General features: G+C 56.9%; 1 protein-coding gene and 1 non-coding gene across 2 annotated transcripts in view; both read left to right on the top strand.

The window, feature by feature from the left end:
* UNC13A (unc-13 homolog A) overlaps positions 1 to 14,860 on the top strand; it is a 58,157-nt gene extending 43,297 nt beyond the window's left edge. The window contains exons 33-41 of the mRNA XM_040445554.1: positions 762 to 767; positions 2,495 to 2,533; positions 3,724 to 3,753; positions 5,149 to 5,205; positions 5,576 to 5,656; positions 6,524 to 6,671; positions 10,410 to 10,502; positions 11,683 to 11,842; positions 13,351 to 14,860. Coding sequence (XP_040301488.1) covers positions 762 to 767; positions 2,495 to 2,533; positions 3,724 to 3,753; positions 5,149 to 5,205; positions 5,576 to 5,656; positions 6,524 to 6,671; positions 10,410 to 10,502; positions 11,683 to 11,842; positions 13,351 to 13,651 — 915 coding nt within the window. The 3' untranslated portion in view covers positions 13,652 to 14,860. The remainder of the gene's footprint in view (positions 1 to 761; positions 768 to 2,494; positions 2,534 to 3,723; positions 3,754 to 5,148; positions 5,206 to 5,575; positions 5,657 to 6,523; positions 6,672 to 10,409; positions 10,503 to 11,682; positions 11,843 to 13,350) is intronic.
* A 7,595-nt stretch (positions 14,861 to 22,455) lies between these two features.
* On the top strand, positions 22,456 to 22,562 carry LOC121011312 (U6 spliceosomal RNA). The gene has a single exon (XR_005781565.1). It is a non-coding gene; the product is annotated as a U6 spliceosomal RNA (small nuclear RNA).
* The last annotated feature ends 1,910 nt before the right edge of the window (positions 22,563 to 24,472 follow it).

Raw genomic sequence — 24,472 nt, 5'->3', positions numbered from 1 at the left:
CCTGGGTCAGATATATAAGAAGAGGTCAAGTAGAGTTAAGAGATGTCTAAGGGGACATAGAAGCCGCCTGTGGGTCAGGAGGGCTTGCGAAGGTCAGAGGTCACCCAGAAAATAAAGAGGTCAGTTTGGGGCTCATGGCCATCCATGGATCACACAGGGCATATGGGTCAGTGTGTTCATCAGAGGGCTCTTGGGGGGTCAATCAAGAGACCAGGAGGGGAGACACCATGGACTTCAAAGATCAGAGACAGAGGGCTCCCAGAGGTCAATCAGAGGTCACAGAGAGCATCCAAGGTCAGAGAAGTCAAGCAGAGGTCAGCATTCATCCAGAGACCAGGGCCATGCCTCTGGAACCCTTCTGGGAACAGCCCAGAGATCGTGATCCCCAGGGATCAGGCTTCCAGGAGGGAGTGGGGGACCCGAGACCTCTGCAGTGGGGCGTGGTTGGGAGCGGGTTCCTCCCGGGAGGTGTGGGGGCCTGAGGACAGCAATGGCACACGGGTTCATGGCACAGCATGGAGTGAGAGGGCATTCCTGGGTGGACAGGAGGGGGGCTTGGGGAGGATGGGCAGGGCCACCAGGAGGCAACCCTGGTGGGGGAGGCTTCGGACCTCCGACCACCTGCCTGCCTCCTCTGGGCTGGGCAGGGGCACGGGGTCCGCCCCTCGGTGCCGTCTCCGCCCCCTCCCTGACCTTCCTGGGAGACTCATGGTGACTTATTCCCCCCTCCCCCACCGCCCCGCCCCCATCGCGGCTGACAGATGATCGTAAGTAGAGGCCCTTCTGTCCGTCTGTCTGTCCGTCCGCTCTGTGTCTGGACTCGGCCCACCGCGTGGCTGCACCCACCCCACCCAGCGCCCCCTCCTCACCCACCGGCCCCCCACCCACTGTCCCACCTCCCGCCTAGATGTGCCTGTGTCTGTCTGGGGCGGGGCATGGGGAGGGGGCGGGGCCTGGAGGGAGGGAGGCCACGCCCGCCCACCCCGCCCCGTTATAAGCAGAGAGGACGTACCTTCCGCCTCCCAAACCCCAAACCCCGAGCCCAGGACCTTCCCATCTGACCTCGTCCTTTAGTTGGAAATCACCCTTCCTCCCATATTCTCAGACTCCAGCAGGGTTATCAGTCTCTCCCTGAAGCTAGAAGGAGGTTAAAAGTCGACGGAGTCGCTCTGACCTCCCCTTTGGGCTCTGAACTGCTAGCAGCCTCCCAAAATACAGGCCCTCACCATCTGGGTCCCCACTCGACTGTTCAGTGCAGACCCTCCTACCACCTCTGCCTTCCCAGTCCCACCCCACGACCACATGAATCGCGGGCACACGCCCAGGCACCCAGGTGGGAGGTAGCATCCGTGACTTTGTGTCAGGCCATCTTGGCGTCAAATCCCAGCCCAGCCACTCTCTCTGTGACCTTGGGAAGTCACTTCACCTCTCAACCTCCACTTCCTTGTCTGGAAAAAGGGGTTCACTGCAGTAACTCTGTTGAGGGTTGTGGTGAGAACCAAATGGGATGATGCATTAAAGTGCTCATCTCCGTGACTAGCTTAGGCTGTGTGGTCACTAAAATTAGAGCTAATATTATTGTTGGCGGAGGCAATATGTAGACACATAGGAGGGCAGAGATCTCCCTTTGTGGGCAAGACAGGTCGTCGTAAGATGTCACCTGTCCAAAGTTTGCACGTACTCGTCTCACTTCTTGGTGGCTGCAGTCTAGATCTTTGGCTGTAACCACTTGGTGGCAGCAAGGAGCTAAGGGGAGTCACTCCGTCCCCGCTAAAGAGAAGGGGGGGAGCATAAACAGGGGAGAGGGGCAGAGGGAGAGAGAGAGACAGAATCCCAAGCAGGCTCCACACTCAGCACAGAGCCCGATGTGGGGCTTGATCCTATGACCCCGGGATCATGACCTGAGCCGAAACCAAGAGTCAGACACTCAATCGACCAAGCCACCCAGGGGGCCAGGGATTCACATTTATTGATGATTCCTTGTATGCCAGACCTCATAGCTGATGTTACAGGCCACCTTCGTGACAACCCTTTGAGTGAGGTGGATATTATTGTTCCTATTTTGCAGATGAGGGAAGCTGAGGCTCAGAGAGGAGAAGTCACTTGCTCAAGGCCACGTAGTAAACGTAGGCCAGAGTCAGGTTTCAAATTCAGGTCTGTCTGAATTTGGAGCCCATTTGTTCTCCTGTTGACCCAAGCAACAAGATCCTCATATATACAGTAAACGTAAATGGGTTATATTTTGGCAGTGACTTCTTTCTCTCTGGCTCTGTATTTCTGTTTTTCCTCTCTTTCTCTTCCCTGTCTCTCTGACTCTCTTACAGCCTTTAAGAGTTGATCATTGAGGCACACACACATGCAACCCAGCCATCAGCCCCCTGTGCGGTATTAGATGCCCCTTACCTCCTGTCCCCATGAGTACGTATGTGATCACCCTGGGTTCCCACCCCACATGGCTTGCCAGGTTGATCACCCTGTGACATTGTCTCTGCAGGGCACCCTCTTGAGAAAACATGGCAAGGGATTAGAAAAGGTAATGAGGGCCTCATCTGTGCTGAGGTCCTGAGCTCTGGGGTCCGAGTGTGTGTGTGTGTGTGTGTGTGTGTGTGTTCATTGGCATGGGCAGGAAGGTCAGCTGGGGATCACAGGTAAAAGGCAGGTGTCTTAACCAACTCCCACAAAACCAGAAGTCAGAGACGAGTTGATTCTTCAGGGACATGGCTTGGAGTCTGGGTGCACGTGTGGGCAAATGTGTACGCAAATGTATGCAAACAGCTCCCTCCCTCTCATAACAAGACCCAGAGAGCTTATCTCAGCGCTGGGTTCCGCTGAAATTCTGTGGCTTCAAGAAGGGCCCCAGATGCTGGACCGCGGCCCTCGACCGAGACATGCCTTGTTGTTCATGTAGATTTTGTTGTTGTTCTAACGGGTGTTTGTTGTAAGGAGACGGGAGCTGTGGCAGCACATGAACAGTTGCCCTTGCTGTGCAATTCACGCAGGAACTGTCATCCCTGTGAGCGCACAAGAGGGGTCTCTGCTACGTGAACATGGGTTGTAGGGCTTCCCTACTCACTCATGTAGCCCTTTTGGGGGGCACCATTTACATGCAAGTGCATCCGTGTGGGGGTGAGAGTGTGTGAGTTGATGTGTGTGATTGTGCACATGTGTGCAAGCGTTTGGGAGTGCACGTGTGTATTTTAGTGTGTGAGTGTGTGTGTGTGTGTGTGTGTGTGTGTGTGTGTGTGTTGTATGCTGATCCAGGTGTGTGTGTGTATGAGGGGGCATAAACTCTCTGCACCTGCGTGGATGTGCTTGGGTGCGTTTCTCTACACTGAGGGAACTTGTGGTACCTAGAAGTACGTTTCTTTGAGAGCCAGGGTTCCCAGGGAAGAGTCCTGGGAGTTGGGGGAGGAGAGAAACCCAAGCCCTTTCTCTCCTCTCCTCCTCCCCAAGGCGCCTTATCCCTGGGCAGGCTGTCCCCAGGTGACAGGCTGGTTCTAGCCTCCTGGCTAGTCCGGGCGTCTAGCCCCCCAGCTCCCAGTGGGAGACAAGGGAAGGTGCCTAGCTGAGGAGGGGGCCCAGCGTTAGATCCAGGAGCTGGGGGGGGGGAGGGCAGCTTGTGGGCCGGGGAGTGGAACTGTGCTTTCAGGGGGCAGGGAAACCCCAGTGAGCACCCTCCCATCAGCCGCCCAAACTCTGACCTCCGCCTGATTCTCTCCACAGGGCAGGGTGAAATTGCCAAGCCACTCAGATGTAAGACCAGCCCGTCACTGTCTGTCTGGCTCCCACCCCCCCACCCCCTCCCCACCCTGTGCCTCCTTCCACCTCTGTGGTCTGTGCCGTCTCGGGGGGCGCACTGTGAACCCATCCGTGGTCTCTTCTTCCTTTGTCTGTCTGGTTTGCTCGCGAGGGGCGGCGGGCGGGGGGGAGGCAGGAGGGGAGGAGGGGGTGGCAGGGGGAACCAAGGACCAGACGGCTGGGCTCCTGAGTCACTGTACCTCATGACAGCCTCCGGTCATCACAGACAAGGAATGGAAAGAGTAGCGACAGCCAGGATGAAAGTAACAACAGTAATAGTGGCCGGAGGGCCAGCTCCCATCGGCCAGCTGGTCGACCCTCCACACGATTCCAACGATCACAGCTATGAATGGCCCTCCTCCCTGCCTCGCCCTGCTCAGGACCCCGCACCATCCCAGGGCCCAGTAAACACAGGACTCATTACCTCATTGATACTTAGGCCTCCCCCATCCCCCAAGCTAGCGTAGGTGCCCCTGTTAACCAGGGAAGGAAACTGAGGCCCAGAAAAGGCCGGGGACATGCCGCAGGTCACCCAGCACAGCGATCGGAGGCGGCAGGACCATTGACCCCAGCACTGCTCATGACCTTGAGACCAAATGATAATAACAGGGAACACTGAACAAAGACAGATTGAGCCCCAGCTAAGCCGTGAAGTGGATACAATGTCCCCCAACTAGATGGGAAGGCTCAGAGAGGTTAAGTGACTTGCCCAGGACCACACAGCAGAGCTGGGATTTGAACCCAGGCCCACCCGGCTCATCGGGGCCATAACCAGGATGCCATCTTGCTGGTGTCTGTTTTGGGTGGGGTGGGGGATGGGTACCGAGGTGTGTGTGGGTGGGGAGGATTCTTCCCTTTACAAGGTCAGACTAACAGCCACCCAGATTATTGGGGAAATTCGCCCACACAGGGAATGGGCCCAGGGAGGGGGCGGGGAAGGCTGGGGGCGGGGGTCACTAGAGCCCCTCCCCCAGTTTTCTCAAAACCCCCTGACTTGGGGCTGGGAAGCCCATCCCATACCGACAAACACCATCTACGGCTCCCTACACCCACGGCCCCTCGCTGCCCATTCTGTCGTCTCTGTCCCACAAACCTGGGGTCCTGAGGGAGGCGAGAGGGTGGGTAGTGCGCCCACACTGGGATTTGCAAGGACAAAGTCACCACCTCCTCCTCAGCGCTTTCTGAGGGGGAAGCTCCAGGCCTCTGTCCCTGGGACACAACCATTGCCCTGCCCAGAGCCTCTGGACAAAAACTAAGATCGTGTCCAGGGCTGGGGTGTCAGTAAGGCTGTGGGGATTGGTCTGGAGGACCCCCACGCTCACCTTGGCTGTGACTCTTTGTTACCTGCAGGGAACCCAGATGATCTTCAATGCAGCCAAAGAACTGGGTCAGCTGTCTAAACTCAAGGTGAGGCCAGGGGTGGGGGGCAGGAGATTGGGGTGGGGAAGCTTCCTGGGGGGAGAGGTCCCAGAATGGTGACATGCTCAAGGGACAGAAACCCTGCTCAGACTGACAGAAGCATAATTGATTTGCTCCACTGTGTTGGAAAGATGTGCAAAGTTCGGCTTCAGATACAGCTTGATCAAGGGTACATGTCGTTTATTCAACAAATATTGAGCCCCTGTTGTGTGCCACTCACATGCTAGGCACCAGGGACATCGTGATGAAAAGACAGACCCACTCTCCAACTCCTCAGAGTTTTACAGGGATGAGGCCTATAGACAGGCAGATCCCTAAGGTGGGTCTGCCCACCCGGGCCCTCTCTCCATCCATCCAGGACCACATGGTACGAGAAGAAGCCAAGAGCTTGACCCCGAAGCAGTGTGCAGTAGTTGAGCTGGCCCTGGACACCATCAAGGTGAGAGTTCCCACCCCTGTGTCATCCCAGGGGGAGCAGGCAGAGCGTGTGACTTAGGCTTGAACCCACCTCAATGTATCCAATTTACAAACACCCCCTGATGACTCTTCTGTCAGCTCCAGGCTGGCTGATGGCGGGGCCCCGAGGAGCCCTAGGTTCGGGGGGGACAGCCCCAGCTCCGTGGGGTCAGGGCCGGGTAGAAGGGAGGATGGGAATTGAGGGAGCCCGGGAACCGAGAAGCGAGGGCTTTCTGAAAGAAGGCATGTGGGAGGTGGGTCTTGAGGAATGCGTAGGCGTTCACAAGGCAAAGCAAACAAAGCATTCCAGGCAGAGGACCAGCCCGTGCAAGAACACTGTGGTCTCCATGACACAGAAAGCATGAAAATTACTCTAGAAGACATTTTTGGCTGCAACAGAGAATTATAGTGAAACAGGGTTCGCAACACAGTAAGGAGGGTGGTCAGGGAAAGCTCCTCGAGACCTTACCCAGAGGAAGACCACCATGGCAAAATGGGGGTGTTTGAAGTGGGGGGGAGGGACTCCCCATCAGTGAGCACAGTAAATGCAAAGACCCCGAGGCAGGTACGTTCTAGGGAAGACATTTGGAGAGAAGCCTGGGAGGTTGCAGGGTTGGGGCCACAGAGGCTTGGGGAGAGGCGGGAGGCATGGGTATTACTTTGAGAGTGCCGGAAGCCCACCCGTGGATTTGGGACAGGGTTGGAGGTCGGGGAGTGGAGAGCACGACTTGGGTGTTTTGAGGGCCCCCAGGCCATCCGGGGCGCGTCACCACCGGAGAGCAGCGGAGTTGGGGAGGGCGGATTGGGGCTGCCCAACTGGTCTCACCTCTCCCCACCCCGTCCTCCACAGCAATACTTCCACGCAGGTGGCGTGGGCCTCAAGAAGACCTTCCTGGAGAAGAGCCCAGACCTGCAGTCCCTGCGCTACGCCCTGTCCCTCTACACGCAGGCCACCGACCTGCTCATCAAGACCTTCGTGCAGACGCAATCGGCCCAGGGTAAGCGGCGGCCTAGCGCGCGGCGACCCAGCCCCTACCCAGCGAGGCTGCCACTGACTCGCCTCTGTGACGTCACGGCCCGGGGCAACTGACCAGCTCCCGGCGCTCGCGAGCTCCGTGAGGTCACCGGGCCAGTGAGGGATCCACAACTCGTGGGGGCGGGACTTCTGACGTCACTGGGCCAGGAGGTGATTGGCATTTCCTGGGGGAAATCTATGACATCACGGGGCCAGGAGGGGCTTGAAAGCTGTGGGGCGGGACCTCTTTGAAAGGCCAGGACCAGGGAGCGACTGAAAGCACCAGGACGCGGCTTTGAAGGGCAGGGTCCGGGGAGTGGTTGACATTTAGGGGCGGGGGGAGGCGGGGCAGATGACGTCACGCGGCAAAGGGATGATTGGCTGTCCCAGGGATGGGCGGGGCCCCGGCCTGGAGGAGTGGACGGAGAGGGGGTTTCCATTTCTCAAATTCTCGCTTTCTCTCTCTCTCTCTCTCTCTCTCTCTCTCTCTCTCTCTCTCTCTCCTCTTGTCTCTGTCTCCTGTCCCTCTCTGAGTTCCCACACAGCAGCTGGGGCTGAGGGGAGCAGGACTCCAGGGTCCTAGTTCCCCTCCCTGAGGACCCGCCCTTTTCAAAACCGGCCCTAAGACTAGGGAGAGATGTTTGGCCGCTGACCCAGGCTTAGCTCCGGCAGGGGGGTAGGAGGGAGAGTTGCCCGCAAGCCGGAAGCTGGGGTGAGGGGAGCGGCCCCCTTGCCCTCCAGTCAGCCCAGGGCCCGGGGCGCTCCCTGGGCGTCAGGCCTCTGTGCTCAGCTTCGTGCCCAGTCCAAGCTGCTGCTTTTAGTGTCCCTGGTGTCCCCCCCCCCCCCCCCGGAGCGGGAGGCTGTCTGTCCGTCCGTCTGCAGCTGACGTTTCTCTCTCTCTTGTTTCTCCTCCCTCTCACTCGCCGCCCCCTCTCCGCGCCTCCCCTGCTCCCCGCCACGTACACTCTCGCCCTCCATCCTCGCCTCGCTCGCTCGTCTCTCCCCCCACCCCTCCCTTCCCTCCTTTCTCCACCTTCCCCCGTGATTAGTCCATGGTGGAAAAGGGACTAGGTTTACCCTTAGTGAAGACATTTATCCTGAGAAGGGTACGTGCCTCCGCCGCCCGCCGCCCGCCCGGTGCCCGGTGCCTGCGCCCCTCCCGGCCCCGGCTAGTAAAAGGCCCGTCCTTCCGCCTCCCCGGCCCGCCGGGCCCCGTCCAGGCCGGACCGGCTGTGGGGGCCTAGGTGGATGAGGCGGAAGGACGGCTTGCTGGTTCCACGTGGGGAAGGAGAAGCGATTCGAGTCGGAATCCGCTTCTTCCTAGGTGCATCTCTTAAGCCAGATCCCGGTCCCCCGGACAGCGCCTGCACGGTTAAGAGTGGGCTCAGATCCCAGTGAGCTATGATCCCAGCTCCGCCATTTGGGCGGGCCGGACGCCTGCAGGGAGCATCTCGCCTCCCTGAGCCTCAGCTTTCTCATCTGTGAAATGGGAACCGTCAGGGGCCCTAATTCGTAAGATTGTTTTTAGGATTAGATGAATTAAATGTAGAGAAGTTCCTGACCTGTCATGCATGCAGTAGCTCCCAGCGAGTGTATTGTTGTTACTTTTATTATTGATTAATTAATCAATTAATTAATATTATTACTGATGTCATTCTTCCAAGCATAGCAAACTAACGGTTTTCAGGCTCTGACTCTGGGCCAGCGCTTGTGCCAAGAAGCATTTCTCAGGGATTTTTGAAAAGATTTCTCCCAATTGCCCCCCAGGATGGTCCATCATTCCACAGATGAGGAAGCTGAGTCTCAAAGGAGATTAAGCCACTTGCCCAAGGAACCTTCCCCTACGGGAAGATAGTCGGGGAGGGATGGGATTGGGGTACGCACAGGGAAGCCCCAGAAACCCTTCCCCTTGGAGCCAGCAAACTACGGGATGGGGGCGCCCAGCACTGCCCTCCTCCCCCTTCTTACTAGCTTTGGCCATGGTCTGACCCCTCACCCCACCCACCATTGCCCAACCACCCCCCCTGGCACCCTCAGTCTGGCCCGGATTGAGCTTGCTGTGAAGCATCAGCCTTGGGGGGTGGGGGAGGTGAGGCTGAGCATGTGACTGGTGGGGGGAGGGGGGACCGAAGCCTGAAATGACAAGGAAGGTGGCCTGGGGTGGGCAGCAAAGATGGGGGGGTGCACGCCCCAGCAGTGGGGTGATGGGGGTCTCCAGGCCTCTCTGCCCCCTGAGCCTCAGTCACTTCCTACCCAATGCCAGGTAACCCGGATTAACCTTGGGCACCCACCCCTGACTCTCTCTTTCCTCCCCCATGCATGGGGCGCTCAAGGTGTGGGGAGCTTCCTGAGGGGCAGGGGAGGGGCCTGGTGGGGGTGCTGGCGGTCACAGGTTTCAGGCCCCACAGGATGCCCTTTCCAGAGCCACAGACAGAGGGACGGGACAGAGAGTGTTAAGCTACTCCTTCAATGACCCCCATCGGAACCAATCAGTCAGGGCATTCCTGGTAGCTAGAAATAGAGGCAGACTAGGGAATTTGTGGGCCTGGAACCGAACGATTAAGGGTTACACTGACACCAATAATAGCTGAATCCAGAGCCTCTAACAATGTCTTTGGTCACTGGTCTCTGTTGAGACGTCTGTGAGGCAGGCTTTCCCCCCATTGGGCAGAGACAGCCTTGCTAGCTTAGCACCGAAGAGTCTTTCCTCAGAGTTGCAGCCAAAGTCTCAGAGCTAACTCTGATTGGCCCAGCGTGGGTCACATGACCATTCCTGAGCCGATCACTGCCAACTGTGGCCAGGGAATGCTCTGGGCAGCCATGGCTCATTTAGCCATACCAGGATCTGAGGTGGGTGTGGGGGTATTTCTCAATGGAAACTTGAGATTCTCTATTGGAAAGAGGAATGGCATTGAGGGAGGGAGAGAAAAGATATCCTGCAAGCTGTCGCCTCAGAAGAAGTGAGGACTCTGGGTCGGGTCAGGTTATCACAGTGTTTTGGAGAAGCAGCGAGGAAGCCCACGTGGCTGGAGCAGAGTTAGCGAGGGTGAGCGTGGAGAGAAAAGAGGCAGGCCAGGGAATAGCGAGGACACATTGGGAGCGACCTTGCAGATCACAAAAAGGACTTTGATGATTTCAGAGCGACATGGAAGGCCATGGAAAGCTTTTGAGCAGAGGAGGGAAGTGATCTAACGTAATAGGATTTCTCTGGCCGGTGTCCTGAGAAAAGAGGATTCAGAAGGGGGCTACTGCAACAGTCCAGGCATGTGAGGGTGGGGGATGGGACAGGATGGAGGCTAAGGAGGTGGGACAGATTCTCTGGTGGATTCAGCTAGTGTATAGGACGGGAACCCGAAGAGTCTGGCACTGTGACAACCCAAAGGAGAAAATGAAACCCAGGCAGCTAGGGGGTCAGGTGTTGCCAGGATGAGTTTCGACCAGGCGGCAATCACTGGCCTGAGAAAAACGGGGGGCAGGCGCGTTAAACTCAGAGAAGTTAAGAGATCCGCCTGAGACCCTACAGCAAGGCAGTGAAGGGGCAGAACCCAGCGTTCTTGGCCTCCTAAGACCACGTGCCATCCCAGCCCCACCCTCAGTGCCAACCCTGTCAGGGCTGATGGCCCAGTGCCGCCAGCACACGGTGGGTGGGAGGTGGTCCAGGTCCCTTAAGCGGGTGGGAGGAATGGAGCTCACGCCAAGCATCCTCCCCTACCCCGCCCAGGCTCGGGTGTGGAAGACCCTGTGGGTGAAGTTTCAGTCCACGTGGAGCTCTTCACTCATCCGGGAACCGGGGAGCACAAGGTCACTGTGAAAGGTGAGTCGTCTGAGTTGGGAGGGAGAGTGCCCTCTCCGGGATTCGCTAGTCCTGTGACAGAAACCACCCTCAGACGAGCTTAATCAAGAAAAATAGTTGTTATTAAAAAAAAAAAAAAAATTTTCAGGGGCGCCTGGGTGGCGCAGTCGGTTAAGCGTCCGACTTCAGCCAGGTCACGATCTCGCGGTCAGTGGGTTCGAGCCCCGCGTCGGGCTCTGGGCTGATGGCTCAGAGCCTGGAGCCTGTTTCCGATTCTGTGTCTCCCTCTCTCTCTGCCCCTCCCCCGTTCATGCTCTGTCTCTCTCTGTCCCAAAAATAAAAAAAACGTTGAAAAAAAAAAATTAAAAAAAAAAATTTCATAAAACTAAACAATTCCAGAAATAAAGCTCTTTCAGGCATGGCTGGATCCAGGGGTACAAACAGTGTGATGGGACTGGATTCCACTTTCTCCATCCCTCCTCCGCTCTGCCTTCTTTTTGTTGGCTTTTATTTATTTATTTATTTTTAGATTAAAACAGACTCGGTTGTTTTAGCCAAGGCCTAAAATACCACTGGTTTAAACAAGATAGAACGAGGGGTGCCTGGGTGGCTCAGTCAGTAAAGCGTCTGACTTGGGCTCAGGTCATGATCTCGCGGTCCGTGAGTTCGAGCCCCACGTCGGGCTCTGTGCTGACGGCTCAGAGCCTGGAGCCTGCTTCGGATTCTGTGCCTCTCTCTCTCTCTCTCTCTCTCTCTGCCTCTCCCCTGCTTGCACACTCTCTGTCTCAAAAATCAATAAACGTTCCAAAAAATTTTAAACAAAATAGAATGTGATTTTCTCTGACTCCGAGGACAATCAGCCCGGAGCTGACGTGGAGGTTTTCCCGTGTTGGGGATCCCTGCATTTCTTATTCCACTCTCATCTCTAATGTTTTCCTCCTCCATAAGGTACCAAAGGACTCAGTACCCACCAGCATCCCAGCCTGCAGCTAGGAGAAGGAGAACGTGTAGCGCATTCTCCTGGCCCTTTAAGCCCCAACCTGAAAGTTGTACACATCACTTCCTCTCCCGTTTCGCGGCCGCGCTTAGCTGTAGGAAGATTGCGGGGGGTGGGGCTTTTCAGACAGGCGTTGAAAACCGCGGCTGCGTAGAGAGGACCCTGACAGCCTTACCCTCTACTTCCCCCCCCCCCCCCCGACAGTGGTGGCGGCCAATGACCTCAAGTGGCAGACCTCTGGCATTTTCCGGCCATTCATCGAGGTCAACATCATCGGGCCCCAGCTCAGCGACAAGAAACGCAAGTTTGCAACCAAGTCCAAGAACAACAGCTGGGCCCCCAAGTACAACGAGAGCTTCCAGTTGTGAGTCTGAGGACGCTTGGGGGATCACGGGGAGGGGCCATCTGCTGCGTGAATTTCAGGGCCCGCTAGGCCAGAGGGAAGTCTGGTGGGCCAGTGGTATCTGGGTGCAGGAATGAGAGGGGTCATATCCTAGGGGAGGGCCCTGGGAAGTGAGGCGCCTCGGTGCAGGAGTGACGTGGGCGAGGGGATGGGGGTAGCCACTTTGGGAGACAGGCAGTTCCCAGGGGAGGCAGTGAACGTGATATAACATGTTGATGAAGAGGAAGGGAAGTTTGAGCAGAGGGGGCATGTGGGGCAGGGTCATTTCTGGGGTTGGAGACTCAGGTCTGGTTAAGGGCCATGAGCGATCATGATGAGGCAAGGAACGTGTGGGTGAGGGTCTCAGGGCCATGAGGGCAGGTGTCCTGGAGTCAGCAGTGAGCCTTGTCAGGACTGCTGGGGCAGGTCAGGAGGAGTCTGCATTGGGGGACAGGAGTGGACCGTGGTCCAGGGCATGGGGATGCCCGTCAAGTGGGTGGGGGTGGGGTCACATCCAGAAGGGGCTTCCTGGTGAGCAAGAATGAGCTCAGTCAGAAGCATCCAGGGTCCAGAGGGGCAGATGACCTGGGGAGCGTAAATATGTCTGATCAGGGTATTACTTGGGATGGGCAGACATTTAGATCAGGTGTAAACCTCACTGGGGCAGGATAGTGGGGGCAGGGGGCTGTTCCTGGGGGACAGAAATGCAGAGGGGTAAGGGAGCATCAGAGCAGGGGAGAGGTGGGGACCCCTGAAGGACAAGAAGAGGTCTCTTGGTCAGAGGATTTGGGAGTGGTAGGTCACCTGATGCAATGCTTGGGAGCAGGCCCATGATCCAGTTGGGGGACAAATGTCTCCTGGGGTGGCTGCTAGTCCTTGAGGGCCAGGAATGCAGCCTGGGACGGTGTTTCTAGGGAGCGGTGTGGGCATAGCCCATTAGGGCAGGTTCCCTGGGGGCAGAAGCCCAGCATCACTGGGGACGCAGCCTGCTGGTAGGGGGAGACGTGCTGGAGTGTGGGGCGGGTCACTCACGGTGACGCTTGAGAGCAGTTCGCGTGGACAGATCTCCTTAGTGGTAAGAGGGGTGGGCTAGGAAGTATGGGGGTGGGGCACGCCAAGGAGATAACCGGAGTTCAGGTGGCAGCCTGGCGTGGCGCCTGGGGCGGGGTGGCGAGCAGCAGCTCAGCGGGCCAAAGGTGTGGGCGCTTTGGACGGGGTGGAAGCATGGCCTCGCCAGGGTGTCTTGGGAAAAGTGTCACCTGGGGTGGGGGCGGGGTTTGGCCCTCGGCTGAAAGTAGGATGGTGGCGGTATTGTGGGTTGGAGGTGGGGTGGGGGTTAGAAGGGAGGAAGGAGTGACGGGGCAGAGACAGTACTTGGGGGCGGGGCGGGGCCCAGCCCTCGGGGGCGTGGCCCGGCGCGGAGGCGGGGTCAGCAGGAGGGGGTGGTGGCCCGGCGGGCGGGGCTGTCCTCACGCCCCGCCCCCTCGCAGCACGCTGAGCGCAGACGCGGGCCCGGAGTGCTACGAGCTGCAGGTGTGCGTCAAGGACTACTGCTTCGCGCGCGAGGACCGCACGGTGGGGCTGGCCGTGCTGCAGCTGCGGGAGCTGGCCCAGCGCGGGAGCGCCGCCTGCTGGCTGCCACTGGGTCGCCGCATCCACATGGACGACACGGGCCTCACAGTGCTGCGCATCCTGTCACAGCGCAGCAACGACGAGGTGGCCAAGGAGTTCGTCAAGCTCAAGTCGGACACGCGCTCCGCCGAGGAGGGCGGCGCGGCGCCTGCGCCCTAGCGCGGGGCACGCGGGCGGGCAGCACTGCGCCTGCGCGCGGGGCGGGGCGACGTCTGTGCGCTGGGACCTGCCAGAGGCCGAGTCTCCGGGCTCTGCGCGGAGGGCTGAGTGCGCCTGCGCCCTTGACTTAGCTCCCACCTCTAGGGACTGGTGAACGGACGACGCCCCGCCCCCTCGAGCAGCCACGCCCTAGGGCGCGATGAAGGAAGAAGCCACATCCCCTACTAGAAGCCAAGTCCCCAGCGCCTAGGGGACCTTTCGAGCTGGGATGGGAGGGAGTCCTGCCCCCCTGTGGAGGAGGCCAGGTCCTGGGGCTCTGGTACGGGGAGACCCTGCCTCCTGTCCCCTGGAAAAGCCATAAGATGGGTCCCCAAATCCTGGGGCCCAAGACCAATTGCCAAGTATGGAACTCTCAGCTCCCTGGAGGGGCGGGCCCTGGGCAAGGGGCAGGGCTTCCTAGAGCGCCCCCTGGGGTGGTCTAGGGGGTGGAGGCACTAGAAAGCTGGTTGGAGGGCCCAGGTTGGACCAGAGTGTCTTTTCATGTTTGTGCAAAACATAAACAGGGAGGGAGGGGAGGATGGGATTTCAAAAGCACATGCGCCCTCGGGCGCCCAAACCCTGGGGGCCAAGTGGACGGCTCTGAAGCACCCGCACTGCCCCCACTTCCCCATGGGGGTTTGCCTCTCCTTTCCCCCCAACATACCCATCCTCATGGCATAGAGTTTAACCCACCCGTTTAACAGATGGCAGAACTGCGGCCCAGAGAGCCGCTCGAGACTTTGCTGAAGGTCCCAGTGCCACACCTTCTCCCCACTCCCTTTGGCCTGTGTGCCCCATCTAAGGGTGGGCTGAAATCGGATGACCCGACACAGCTCCCCATTGCTGCTAACCCCTCCTCAGGGGACCTCCCCCGTTCCTTACAAGGGATGGGGGTTCTGGGCCAAGGCCCCCACTGCCCCCTCCCACGGCTGGCTGCCAAGCAAGACCCCAGCCCTCAGCCCTTCCCCCGGGACCCTATGGGAAGATTCCCTGAGAACTCTTGACCTCCCACCAAGAAAGAGTGAGGGCTTGGGACTCCCTGGACCCAGGCACCGCTCCCCCCAACCCCTTCTTCCTCTCCCAGAATTCTCCAGGCAGGCGAGAAAGAGACCAGAAACTCTAGGTGTGTGTATATATGTGTGTGTGTGTAAATATACCAACATGCTCGGAGCTTAGTCTCCAAAATCTCATTCATTCATTCAGGCACCGTGCCGCAGGATACCCCCAGGAGGGGCCTCCACCTGCCTGAAGCTCTTCCTCCAGCAGGCGTTGGTGGGGCAATCTGGCCAGAGTCAAGTTTCCCCCGTTTTAGCTCACGGAGACAGAATCTTTTGGTAAAGGTTGTCACGGCTTGTCTTTGCCCAGAATCTGCTTTTCCATGTTGGACGGGTGCTTAGGGGCCGTTTGCTTTTCCTGCCAGATTGACCAAGCACCAGAGGGAACCGTAGGTGCGGAGGCTGAGGTGGGCAGGTTTGAAGCGCAGCGAGGTCGCTGTGGCTGGCGAGGGGGACCACAGGGAGAAGGTGCTGATGTCGGGGAGACCTGTAGGGATATCAGACCGGGCAGGGCCTTGTATGCTGCTCTGGGGAGTTCTGATTTTACCCGAAGAGATTTGGGGAGCCCCAGGAGATCTTAAAGCTGAGAACAGTCTGGATTTCAGGCGTCAGAAGCTCCCTCTGGCTACCTCATGGAGAATGGACGAATGCAGTTTAGGGGAGAGAGAGAGTGTGCTTTCGGGATATTGAAATTAATTCCTGGAAAGATTTTGGGAGATAGAGTAAAAAGGAAAAAACAAAAACCCGCCCCTTAGACGAGCCCAGGGCCGATGGGTACAGTTGTTCCTGCTGTGCACTGGCCAAGGGTCTGGCATTTCTAAGGAGGCCATGTGCAAGTCCTAGGTGCTGGGAGTTGTGTGTTTATACTGATGGTTTCCCGGCACGTGGACAAGTCTGGGAGAAGTGGCACCATTTCCTGCGTTACCTGGAGGTGCTGCATATGTCCCCTGAGTTTCAGCAGCTGTGGGTGACTGAAGGTTCTGAACCAGAGGTTGAGACGCAGGTTCTCATACAGGACAGCGGGGGAGGGGCAGGGGCCAGGGGCAGGCTGGGAGGTGGCGAGGGGGGAGCTGAGAATCTCTGTCACATGGACTGAGGGGCAGATTTTAAATTTTGGCCACGGGGGTAGGGGGGTGGGAGTGAGGTGGATTGAGAACACCAGCCAACAGCCAAAGGGGAGGTAACGTGACTTGGGGTGAGCCCTGCGGGATTTCTGGGTGACCAGCAAGAAAAGGGGAGCTGAGCTTCTGCCTGAGCGAGCCAACTTATTTCCCAAAAGATCCTTGGGAGTCTCTGGTCAAGGCCTGCGTGTGTGTGCGTGTATGTAGGAGCGCGCGCGCACCGTGCGCGCGTGCGTGCGTACGTGTGTGTGTGTGTGTGTGTGTGTGTGTGTGTCCAGTTCCCCAGCACCAGCCCAGGCACATGGAGGGAGCTTCAGGGAGTATTTGTTGAATGATTTTTTTTTCCCCCTGACTCCCAGGCTAGAGCTGTTTTAGAAATTTCCTCCCTCTTCTTTCCCCCAGGGGACTCCTATTTATCCCTCAAGACTCATCCCCAATATCCCGTCCTGTAGAAAACCCTCCCTGCTCCTCCTCAGGACTTCCCCAGCCCCCGTCCCCACCCCTCTGTCCCTGATGTCATGGGATAGGCCCTTCCCCCCCTCCTCCCCCCCCCCCCAGGACTGGGGTCTGAGGCCTCTTGACAGCCCCAAGTTCACCCAGCACAGACCGGGCACAGGGGGATGACGGAAGGGTATGCCTAGTTGAACGGTCTTGGGGTGGAGGGTCCGCCTGCGTGTCTATCCATGTCTGGCCATACCAACCTTCCCCTCCCACATAGACCTGGGCACGCAGAAGGCGTTCCAGCCAGCCTGTGACTGGGTCGCAGGACACACGGGGGGGAGAGAGGAAAGGAAACGAGTCTTGGAGGCCCGAAGCCTCTGGAACTAGGAAGTTCCTGTATTGGAACAAGGCTCAGAGAGGAGCAGGGTTTTCCCCAAGGCCACTCACCACCTCACCTGGGGTGGCCCGAAGTGCTGAGCCCTGGTGGGGCCTAGGGGTTGTATTCGGACCCATTTCACGCCACGATCTGGCCCTAGATTTCCAGGGGTCAGGGAAAGGGTGGAGTAGGGCTGGCCCCTAGTCGGGTAGGGGGAGTGCGACATTGTATCTTGGACAGAGCCGATCCCCTCTCCCCATCCACCTCTCCCCCACAAGAGGGACAGTGTCCCAGAGTAAGGACACAGAGAAGAGGAGGGAAGGAGAGAGAGAGAGAAGGTAAGAGGACACAGAGAGACCTTGAGATGGAGAGAGAGAGAGAGACTCGGAGATGGGGAGAAAGGGAAATCAGGGATCTAGAAGGAAGAGGAACCCACTGGTCTCTCTGGCTCTCCCCGGTCCAGCCTGGAAGGATTTATGTTACACGAGCAGGTGCCTGGCCTTGACCCGCAATCCCTCTCAGGCTCCGGAGCCTGACACCTCACCGTGACCCCATCAGAGATGCAAAAAACTTAACACCCAACTAGAAATCTTTGGGACCTCAGAGACCTTTCTGTCCCCCACACCCTGTGCTGTTCGTTTTGCAGATGGGGACACTGAGGGGCGGGGCAGAGCAGGGACAGCCCAGAGTCGCCCCACACTCTGCTGCCCCGGTGGAGAGGGAGGGGAGCTCACTGGGGGTTCGGGTTCGTATCGCGACACCGCCTGCCCCCTGAACATCCTTTCCTAAGAATCGTCAAGGACCAAAGTCGTCTTCGCTGACACGTGTTGCTTTTCTCTTTGCCTTTTATTTTTTTAAAGAGAGAAATCAAGTTGACGGTGTCGAGTAAGACCTCCCCCTTCCCCAACCCCTGCCTAACCGCGGTGGCTCTCTCGAGACCCAGGTCACAGGCGGAGGGTCCCCTGCGCATCCCAGGCCACACGGCCAGGGGGACCCACGCTTCACCCCTGACCCCGGCACCCTGAGACCGCCCCCCCTCCCCCCAGACCCGGCCACGCAGTCCAGGGGGGTTCATTCCTCCACACACCTTCTCTTAGCATGTGATTGCAACTGTGAAATCAAAATGCTGTTTGTTCGTTCGTTTGTTTTAATTCCATCCCGTTGGTCTGGCGTCGGCACAGATGCCCCCATGTCTCTGTAAATACGTGACTTGGAACAAACATTTAAAACCCAACGAGAAGCGGTCATGAATGCATGGTGTTGAGATGGTTTGCACTATTCTGACTTTTTGGTCTCTGTAAAAATATTTTATTAACAGCAGACATTAAAAAAAAAATAGAAAAAACGAAAAGCCTCAGACGTGTGGTGGCTTCCTTAAACTCCCGAATCAGCAAAAACAACAACCAAAACAGCCTAGCACTTAACACACACACACACACACACACACACGCGCTGTTGAACACACTTCCCACCCACGAACGCGACTCAAGATATTGCAGAGGAAAGGGGGCGCCTGGGGAGCTCAGTGGGTTAAGCGTCCGACTTCGGCTCAGGTCATGAGCTGCGGTTCGTGGGTTCGAGCCCCGCATCGGGCTCTGTGCCCGACAGCTCAGAGCCTGGAGCCTGCTTTGGATTCTGGGTCTCCCTCTCTCTCTGCCCCTCCCCTGCTTGCGCTCTGTCTCTCTCTGAAAAATGAATATGCGTTTAAAAAAAAAAAGGGGGGGGGGGTGCTAACTTAAAAAAAAAAAAAAAAAGATACTGCAGAGAAGGAAAGATCCGGGATCTGAACCGAGGACATTCATGCGGTAGCTGTCGCTCTTAGCTCAAGCAAGTTGGGACACACTCATCTTCAACCTACGCCCCGTCTGTTGTCTGTTGTTTTTTCGAACGTAGCAGGTAAGAATCTCATTTCATAAACTCGCATATGCAGAGAACAAACCCTCCTTTTTCTGCAGCTCCTTTTAATTTCTGTTTTGAGCCCCCATCCCACCAGGGGGCAGAAACGGAACCTCACCCAGCTCAGGGTTTCCTGGGTGAATTTGAGGATCCCGCTCTTAAGATCTGGGGTGGCTTCCGCATCTGAGTGGCCAGGGCAGGGGCCGTGAGCTCGGCCACCGGGAGCGGGTTTCCCTGAGGGCTCTGAGCTACCAGGAACAGAAAAAGCTAAAAGCAGGACCCGCAGCAGCGTTACCTAGGCCTGAGGCTCTCCTCCGAGTACGCCCTCAGGGAGCCTTGCACTTGGGCCGGGAGGCAGGGAGGCCGGAAGCAGCCTTGGAGGGGGTGGGGGTGGGGTTCACACGGGGAAGTATTAGACAGCAGTGAAAATGGCCAGGCCAGAACTGTCTGCGTCGTGTCAGAAGACGCAGGCCACCGGGGCCCCTGCAGGTCTTTGCTGACTGCGCCGGGCTGCCAAGCTTCTCTCCCCTCCCCTGACACCCGGCAGTTTCCGTAGCTGGGCGCACGTCTACACAGCGTGTCTTCTGCATAACTGCTCGCTTGCTCCCTGACAGAGGGGGCTGGCTTGCTGGCTGCTCGCTACAAAAGGTGCGCAGCCCTTGGCCCCGTGTCCCCTCAGCACGTGGGGTCCATCGTGTCACCCTCGAGGCTTGGGAGTGGGGGCGGGGAGGGGGGGAGGGGCTCACGTCGCTGCTTGTGCTGTGGGAACCGAAGGGGCTGGCTCGGGTTCGACCGAGTCTTGTAGCCAAGGCCATACCTGTGGGCGAGGGGCCGGCTCACCCCTGCCCTTCTCTCTGCAGGAGGCTTTTCTCCGACCAAGGACGGGAATAAGTGTTGGCTGATGTTGACTGAGAAAAACCCAGTCTTGGGGCGCCGGGGTGGCTCGGTCTGTTAAGCCTCCGACTTCAGCTGAGGTCGTGATCTCGCAGTTTGTGGGTTTGAGCCCCGCGTCGGGCTCTGTGCTGACAGCTCAGGGCCTGGAGCCTGCTTCGGATTCTGCGGATTCTGCGTCTCCTTCTCTCCAAGTCCCTGTGCAAGACGGTCCGGAGGGCCCTAAAAAGCTGAAAAATACGATTCCCGGGTGAGCCAGGAATCCCGCTTCGGGGAACATTCCCGGAAGAACTGAAAGCAGGGTCTTGAAGAGATATTTGTACACCCGTGTTCACAGCAGTATGGGTGACAATAGCTAAAACGTGGAAGCAACCCAGCATGTCCATCAAGAGATGAATGGATGAGCAAACCGCGGTCTATCCACGTTCTGGAATATTCTTCAGCCTTAAGAAGGAAGGAAAGCCTGACCCAGGCTACGACATGGATGAGCCTTGAGGACACTATGCTGGGTGAAAGAAGCCAGTCACAAAAGGACAAATAAATAGGATCCCACTTACAGAAGGTCCCTCGAGTAGCCGAATCTGTAGAGACAGAAAGTAGAATGGTGGGGGGGGGGGGGCGCCAGGGGCGGGGGGAGGGAGATGGGGGGGTTCGTCTTTAACGGGGACAGAGTTACAGTTTGGGAAGATAGAGAAGTTCTGGAGGCAGATGGTGGTGATGGCTGCACGACATTGGGAACGTGCTCAAATGCCACGGGGTTGTACGCTTTCGCCCGGCTAAGTTTATGCTATCTGAGTTTCATCTCAATTTTTATTTATTTATTTTTACTTTTTTGATGTTTATTTATTTTTGAGAGAGGGAGAGAGACAGAGTATGAGCAGGGGAGGGGCAGAGACAGAGAGTCCGAAGCAGGCTCCGGGCTGGGCTCCGAGCTGTCAGCACAGAGCCCGACGCGGGGCTCGAACTCACGAACCGTGAGATCATGACCTGAGCCGAAGTCGGCCGCTCAACGGACTGAGCCACCTAGGCGTCCCTCAATTTTTAACACTAAGAAGAAAAACAGGCAGCTGGGCAGATTGGGGCCCCTGGGCCATGGTTTGCCAACCTCTGACCTAATTAATCCATTATTCGACTTCCCCTCCTGCTTCTCCTCACCTCTCCTAGCCTTGGGCTAAACTTCAGCAACCATCCCCATGTTCAGCCCACCCGCCCCTGTCACCTGAAGCCCCAGCCCCAACCTCACCCTGTCCTCCTGCTCTGCCCCCAACCCCCCTTAATCTACCCTAATCCCACCCCATTTACCCATACCCTCTCATCACTCCACCTGCCAACCTGCCGGGACCATCCAGGGAACGTAAGAAAGATAACCAGGTTCCTGGAGGGTGTAATCCAATTATGTGATTCATGATCCATGTACGATTCCATTTCATTACATAATTTATTACACTGCGTGATAATTACTCTGTTCCTAATCCTGCAATTACATATAATAGGCTCCATGATTATGCATCCTACAATTACCCAATCATTCTTACCATCGCCATAACGTACAGCGGTAAACGAGGAGGACGTGGCGGGTTGACATCAGAACCCGCCCCGATCCAGCCCCTTTCCAGGCGGAGGCTGCCGAGCTGTCGCCGCGCTCACGGACTTTCCTGCAGCTGGGGGCGTGCTCAGGTCCACCGACGCAGATGCCTGGGGGAGTCTGGAAGGCCGGGAGAGACCCAGAGCTGTCTTGCTTTTTGCTTCCCCTTGGCTCTGCCAGCTGCCAGGCAAGGAAACACCTGCTGTTCTGGAAGGTGCATCCCCTTGTCCGGTGACAGGCTTGGAGGGCGTCGGAAAGCAGTTGTGGCCGACGCAAAGGCGGCATTCTATTTCTGGATCACAGATACAGGGTGTGTGCCCAGCGTGGGAGGTTTCAAGGCCCACCTGACTCTCTGCCTTGATTTCGAGGAGCTTCGGTTCCCCTGGTGAGCAAGTTCTGCAGGATCATTCCTGTAGGCCCAGTTCTGGTCCCGCTCCTGGGCACCAAGAGTTGGCAAACTATCCCCGTCCCCCGGCCCCCCCCCCCCCCCCGCGCCACCAAATCCAGCCCACTGCCTGTTTTTGTAAATAAAGTTTTATTAGCACATGGCCACGCCCATCCATTTACTCATTCGGCGCAGTCTGCGGCTGCTTTCAGGCTACAGCCGCAGTTTCCTGTGTTAAACCCTTTCTGTTAAAAGACTGGGTGGCTCAGTCGGTTAAGCGTCCGACTTCAGCTTAGGTCATGATCTCGCGCTCTGTGAGTTCGAGCCCCGCGTCGGGCTCTGTGCTGGCAGCTGGGAGCCTGGAGCCTGTTTCGGATTCTTTGTCTCCCCCTCTGTTCCCGCCACCCGCCCCCCGCCTCCCTCGCTCTCTGTCTCTCTCTCAAAAATAAATAAACATTGGGGCGCCTGGGTGGCTTGGTCAGTTAAGCGTCTGACTTTGGCTCGTGATCTCGTGGTCCGTGAGTTCAAGCCCCGCGTCGGGCTCTGTGCTGACAGCTCAGAGCCTGGAGCCTGTTTCAGATTCTGTGTCTCCCTCTCTCTCTGCCCCTCCCCTGTTCATGCTCTATCTCTCTCTGTCTCAAAAATAAATAAATGTAAAATAAATAAATAAACATTAAAAAATTTTTTTTAAGACTTCAACTGGTTTTTCAGGGCGCCTGTCTGGCTCAGTCAGTACAGCATGGGACTCTTGATCTTGGGGCCATGAGTTCAAGCCCCACACTGAGCATATAATTGACTTAAAAAAAAAAAAAAGACCTCTTAATTTGTTTCCCACCCTTAATCCTGACTGACATGCTACATTTTTGATACATAATAAGTGATGATACGTCCACAGACCCAGCCGCAATTACAGCATGCTACAGGGGAATGTGGAGGACTGAATAGTGTCCTGTACCAAAGATACCCACGTCCTACTGCCCAGAAAGTGTGAATGGTATTTCAAATGGTAAAAGGAGCGTTCTCTGTGGCAGCCCGTATCCTAAAATTGGAATGGTACAGAGAAGATTAGCACGGCCCCTGCACAAGGATGCACGTACATGGCAAAAGGAACGTTGTAGACGTAATTAAGGACCTTGAGACGGTGGGAGATTCTCCTGGATTATCCAAGTGGGCCCTAAAGGCAATCACAAGGCTCCCTGTAAGAGGGATGGAAGAAGGTCAGAGGAAGGAGTAGGAGATGTGATACAGGAAGTGGCTGTGAGCCAAGGAACGCCCGCGATCTCCAGAAGCTGGAAAAAACAAGGACTTGGATTCTCCCCTAAATCCTCCAGAAGGAAGCGAGCCTTCTGACATCTTGACTGTCCTCAAGTGAAACGGGTTCCAGACTTCTGAATATAACTTCTTTTAAAAATTTTTTTCTTAATGTTTATTCGTTTCTGAGACAGAGACAGAGCCTGAGTGGGGGAGGGGCAGAGAGAGGGAGACACAGACTCCGAAGCAGGCTCCAGGCTCTCAGCTGTCAGCACAGAACGCCACACGGGGCTTGAACTCGCAAACCGTGAGATCACGGCCTGAGCTGAAGTCGGTCGCTCAATCGACTGAGCCACCCTGGCGCCCCTCACTTCTTCTTTTTTTTTAATTTCTATTCATTTTTGAGAGAGAGAGAGCAGGGAGTGGGCAGAGGGGGGTGGGACAGAGAATCCAAAGCGGGCTCCACTGCTGAGAGCAGAGAGCCCAATGCAGGGCTCGAACCCTCAAGATCAGGACCTGAGCCGAAGTCAGAACCTTAACCGACTGAGCCACCCGGGCGCCCCTGAATGTACCTTCTGATATATACGCGTTATCTGTGGGAATGTGGAAATATACATATTTCGGAAGGAAGGATAGGATTCTCCTGGAGATTTTATTCAAGATAAAATTGGGATTCCCAGGCACCACCTCTAAGCTTCTAACCCTTTCAATCCGGCGGCAGAGCCTGAGAATCTGTGTTTTAACCAGAGAAATTTCAAAGCAAAGGAAACTTCCCTTCAGGCCACACACACACACACACACACAAAGGCCCTTCTAGAGACTCCTGTCCCCAAGACGCTGAATGGAATGGTGCAGGATTCTCAACCACAGCACTGTGGACTTTTGGGGCCAAAGCAGTCTTTCTCATGGGGCCGCCCTGTGCATTGTAGGACATTCGGTGGCATCCTTGGTTTCTACCCACCAGATGCCAGTAGCAGCCCCCACCCCCCGTCGTAACCACCAGAGACGTCCCCAGACATCACCAGATGTCCCCGAGGAACAAAAACACCCAGTTGAGATCCACTGGGTGGGTCTGAAAATAAGATTTAGAAACACCCCGAGTAACCGGAACACTGGAGAAGTGACTCCGAGGTTCCACGAGAGGGGATCGGTTAATACGCTCGCATCATCCGCCTCCGAAAAAACACACGGGGAACGGTCAGGACTTAACGAGAAGAGTAAATATGGCAGCCGCACGAGGAAACACACACACCCATCCTTCCAGCATTTTCACCTGTATCGACTCACCCAACTGAAGTAGGAGCTCCAGCAGGAAGATGCGTCCTGCAACACCGCTCTCAGTGGGGCCGGGACGCTCTTGGGCTGGACCGGCCGAGTGCACGGTCCGTCACCATCGCGGAGCTTTGTACGTGACGACCCGGAAGAGAACTGGTAGACGTCTGCACTGATCAGAGTGTCCACGGTATGTTGTGACATTTCAAAAGGAAATTGCCGAGGGGCACCTGGGTGGCTCAGTCGGTTGGGCCTCCAACTCTTGACTTTGGCTCCGGTCGTGATCTTACAGTGCATGAGATTGAGCCCTTCGTTGGGCTCCGCTGCGGACAGTGCGGGGGCCTGTTTGGGATTCTCTCTCTCCCTCTCTCAGCCCTTCCCCTGCTCGCCCGCGTTCTCTCCTTCTCTCCCAAAATAATAAACTTAAAAAAAAAAAAAAGATGGGGCGCCTGGGTGGCGCAGTCGGTTAAGCGTCCGACTTCAGCCAGGTCACGATCTCGCGGTCCGTG

This window comes from Herpailurus yagouaroundi, unplaced genomic scaffold (genome assembly GCF_014898765.1).
Source record: "Herpailurus yagouaroundi ecotype Mexico unplaced genomic scaffold, PumYag 193, whole genome shotgun sequence".
NCBI lineage: Eukaryota > Metazoa > Chordata > Mammalia > Carnivora > Felidae > Herpailurus > Herpailurus yagouaroundi.
Note: the sequence above shows the minus strand (reverse complement) of the source record. Positions and strands in the feature narration are given on the sequence as shown.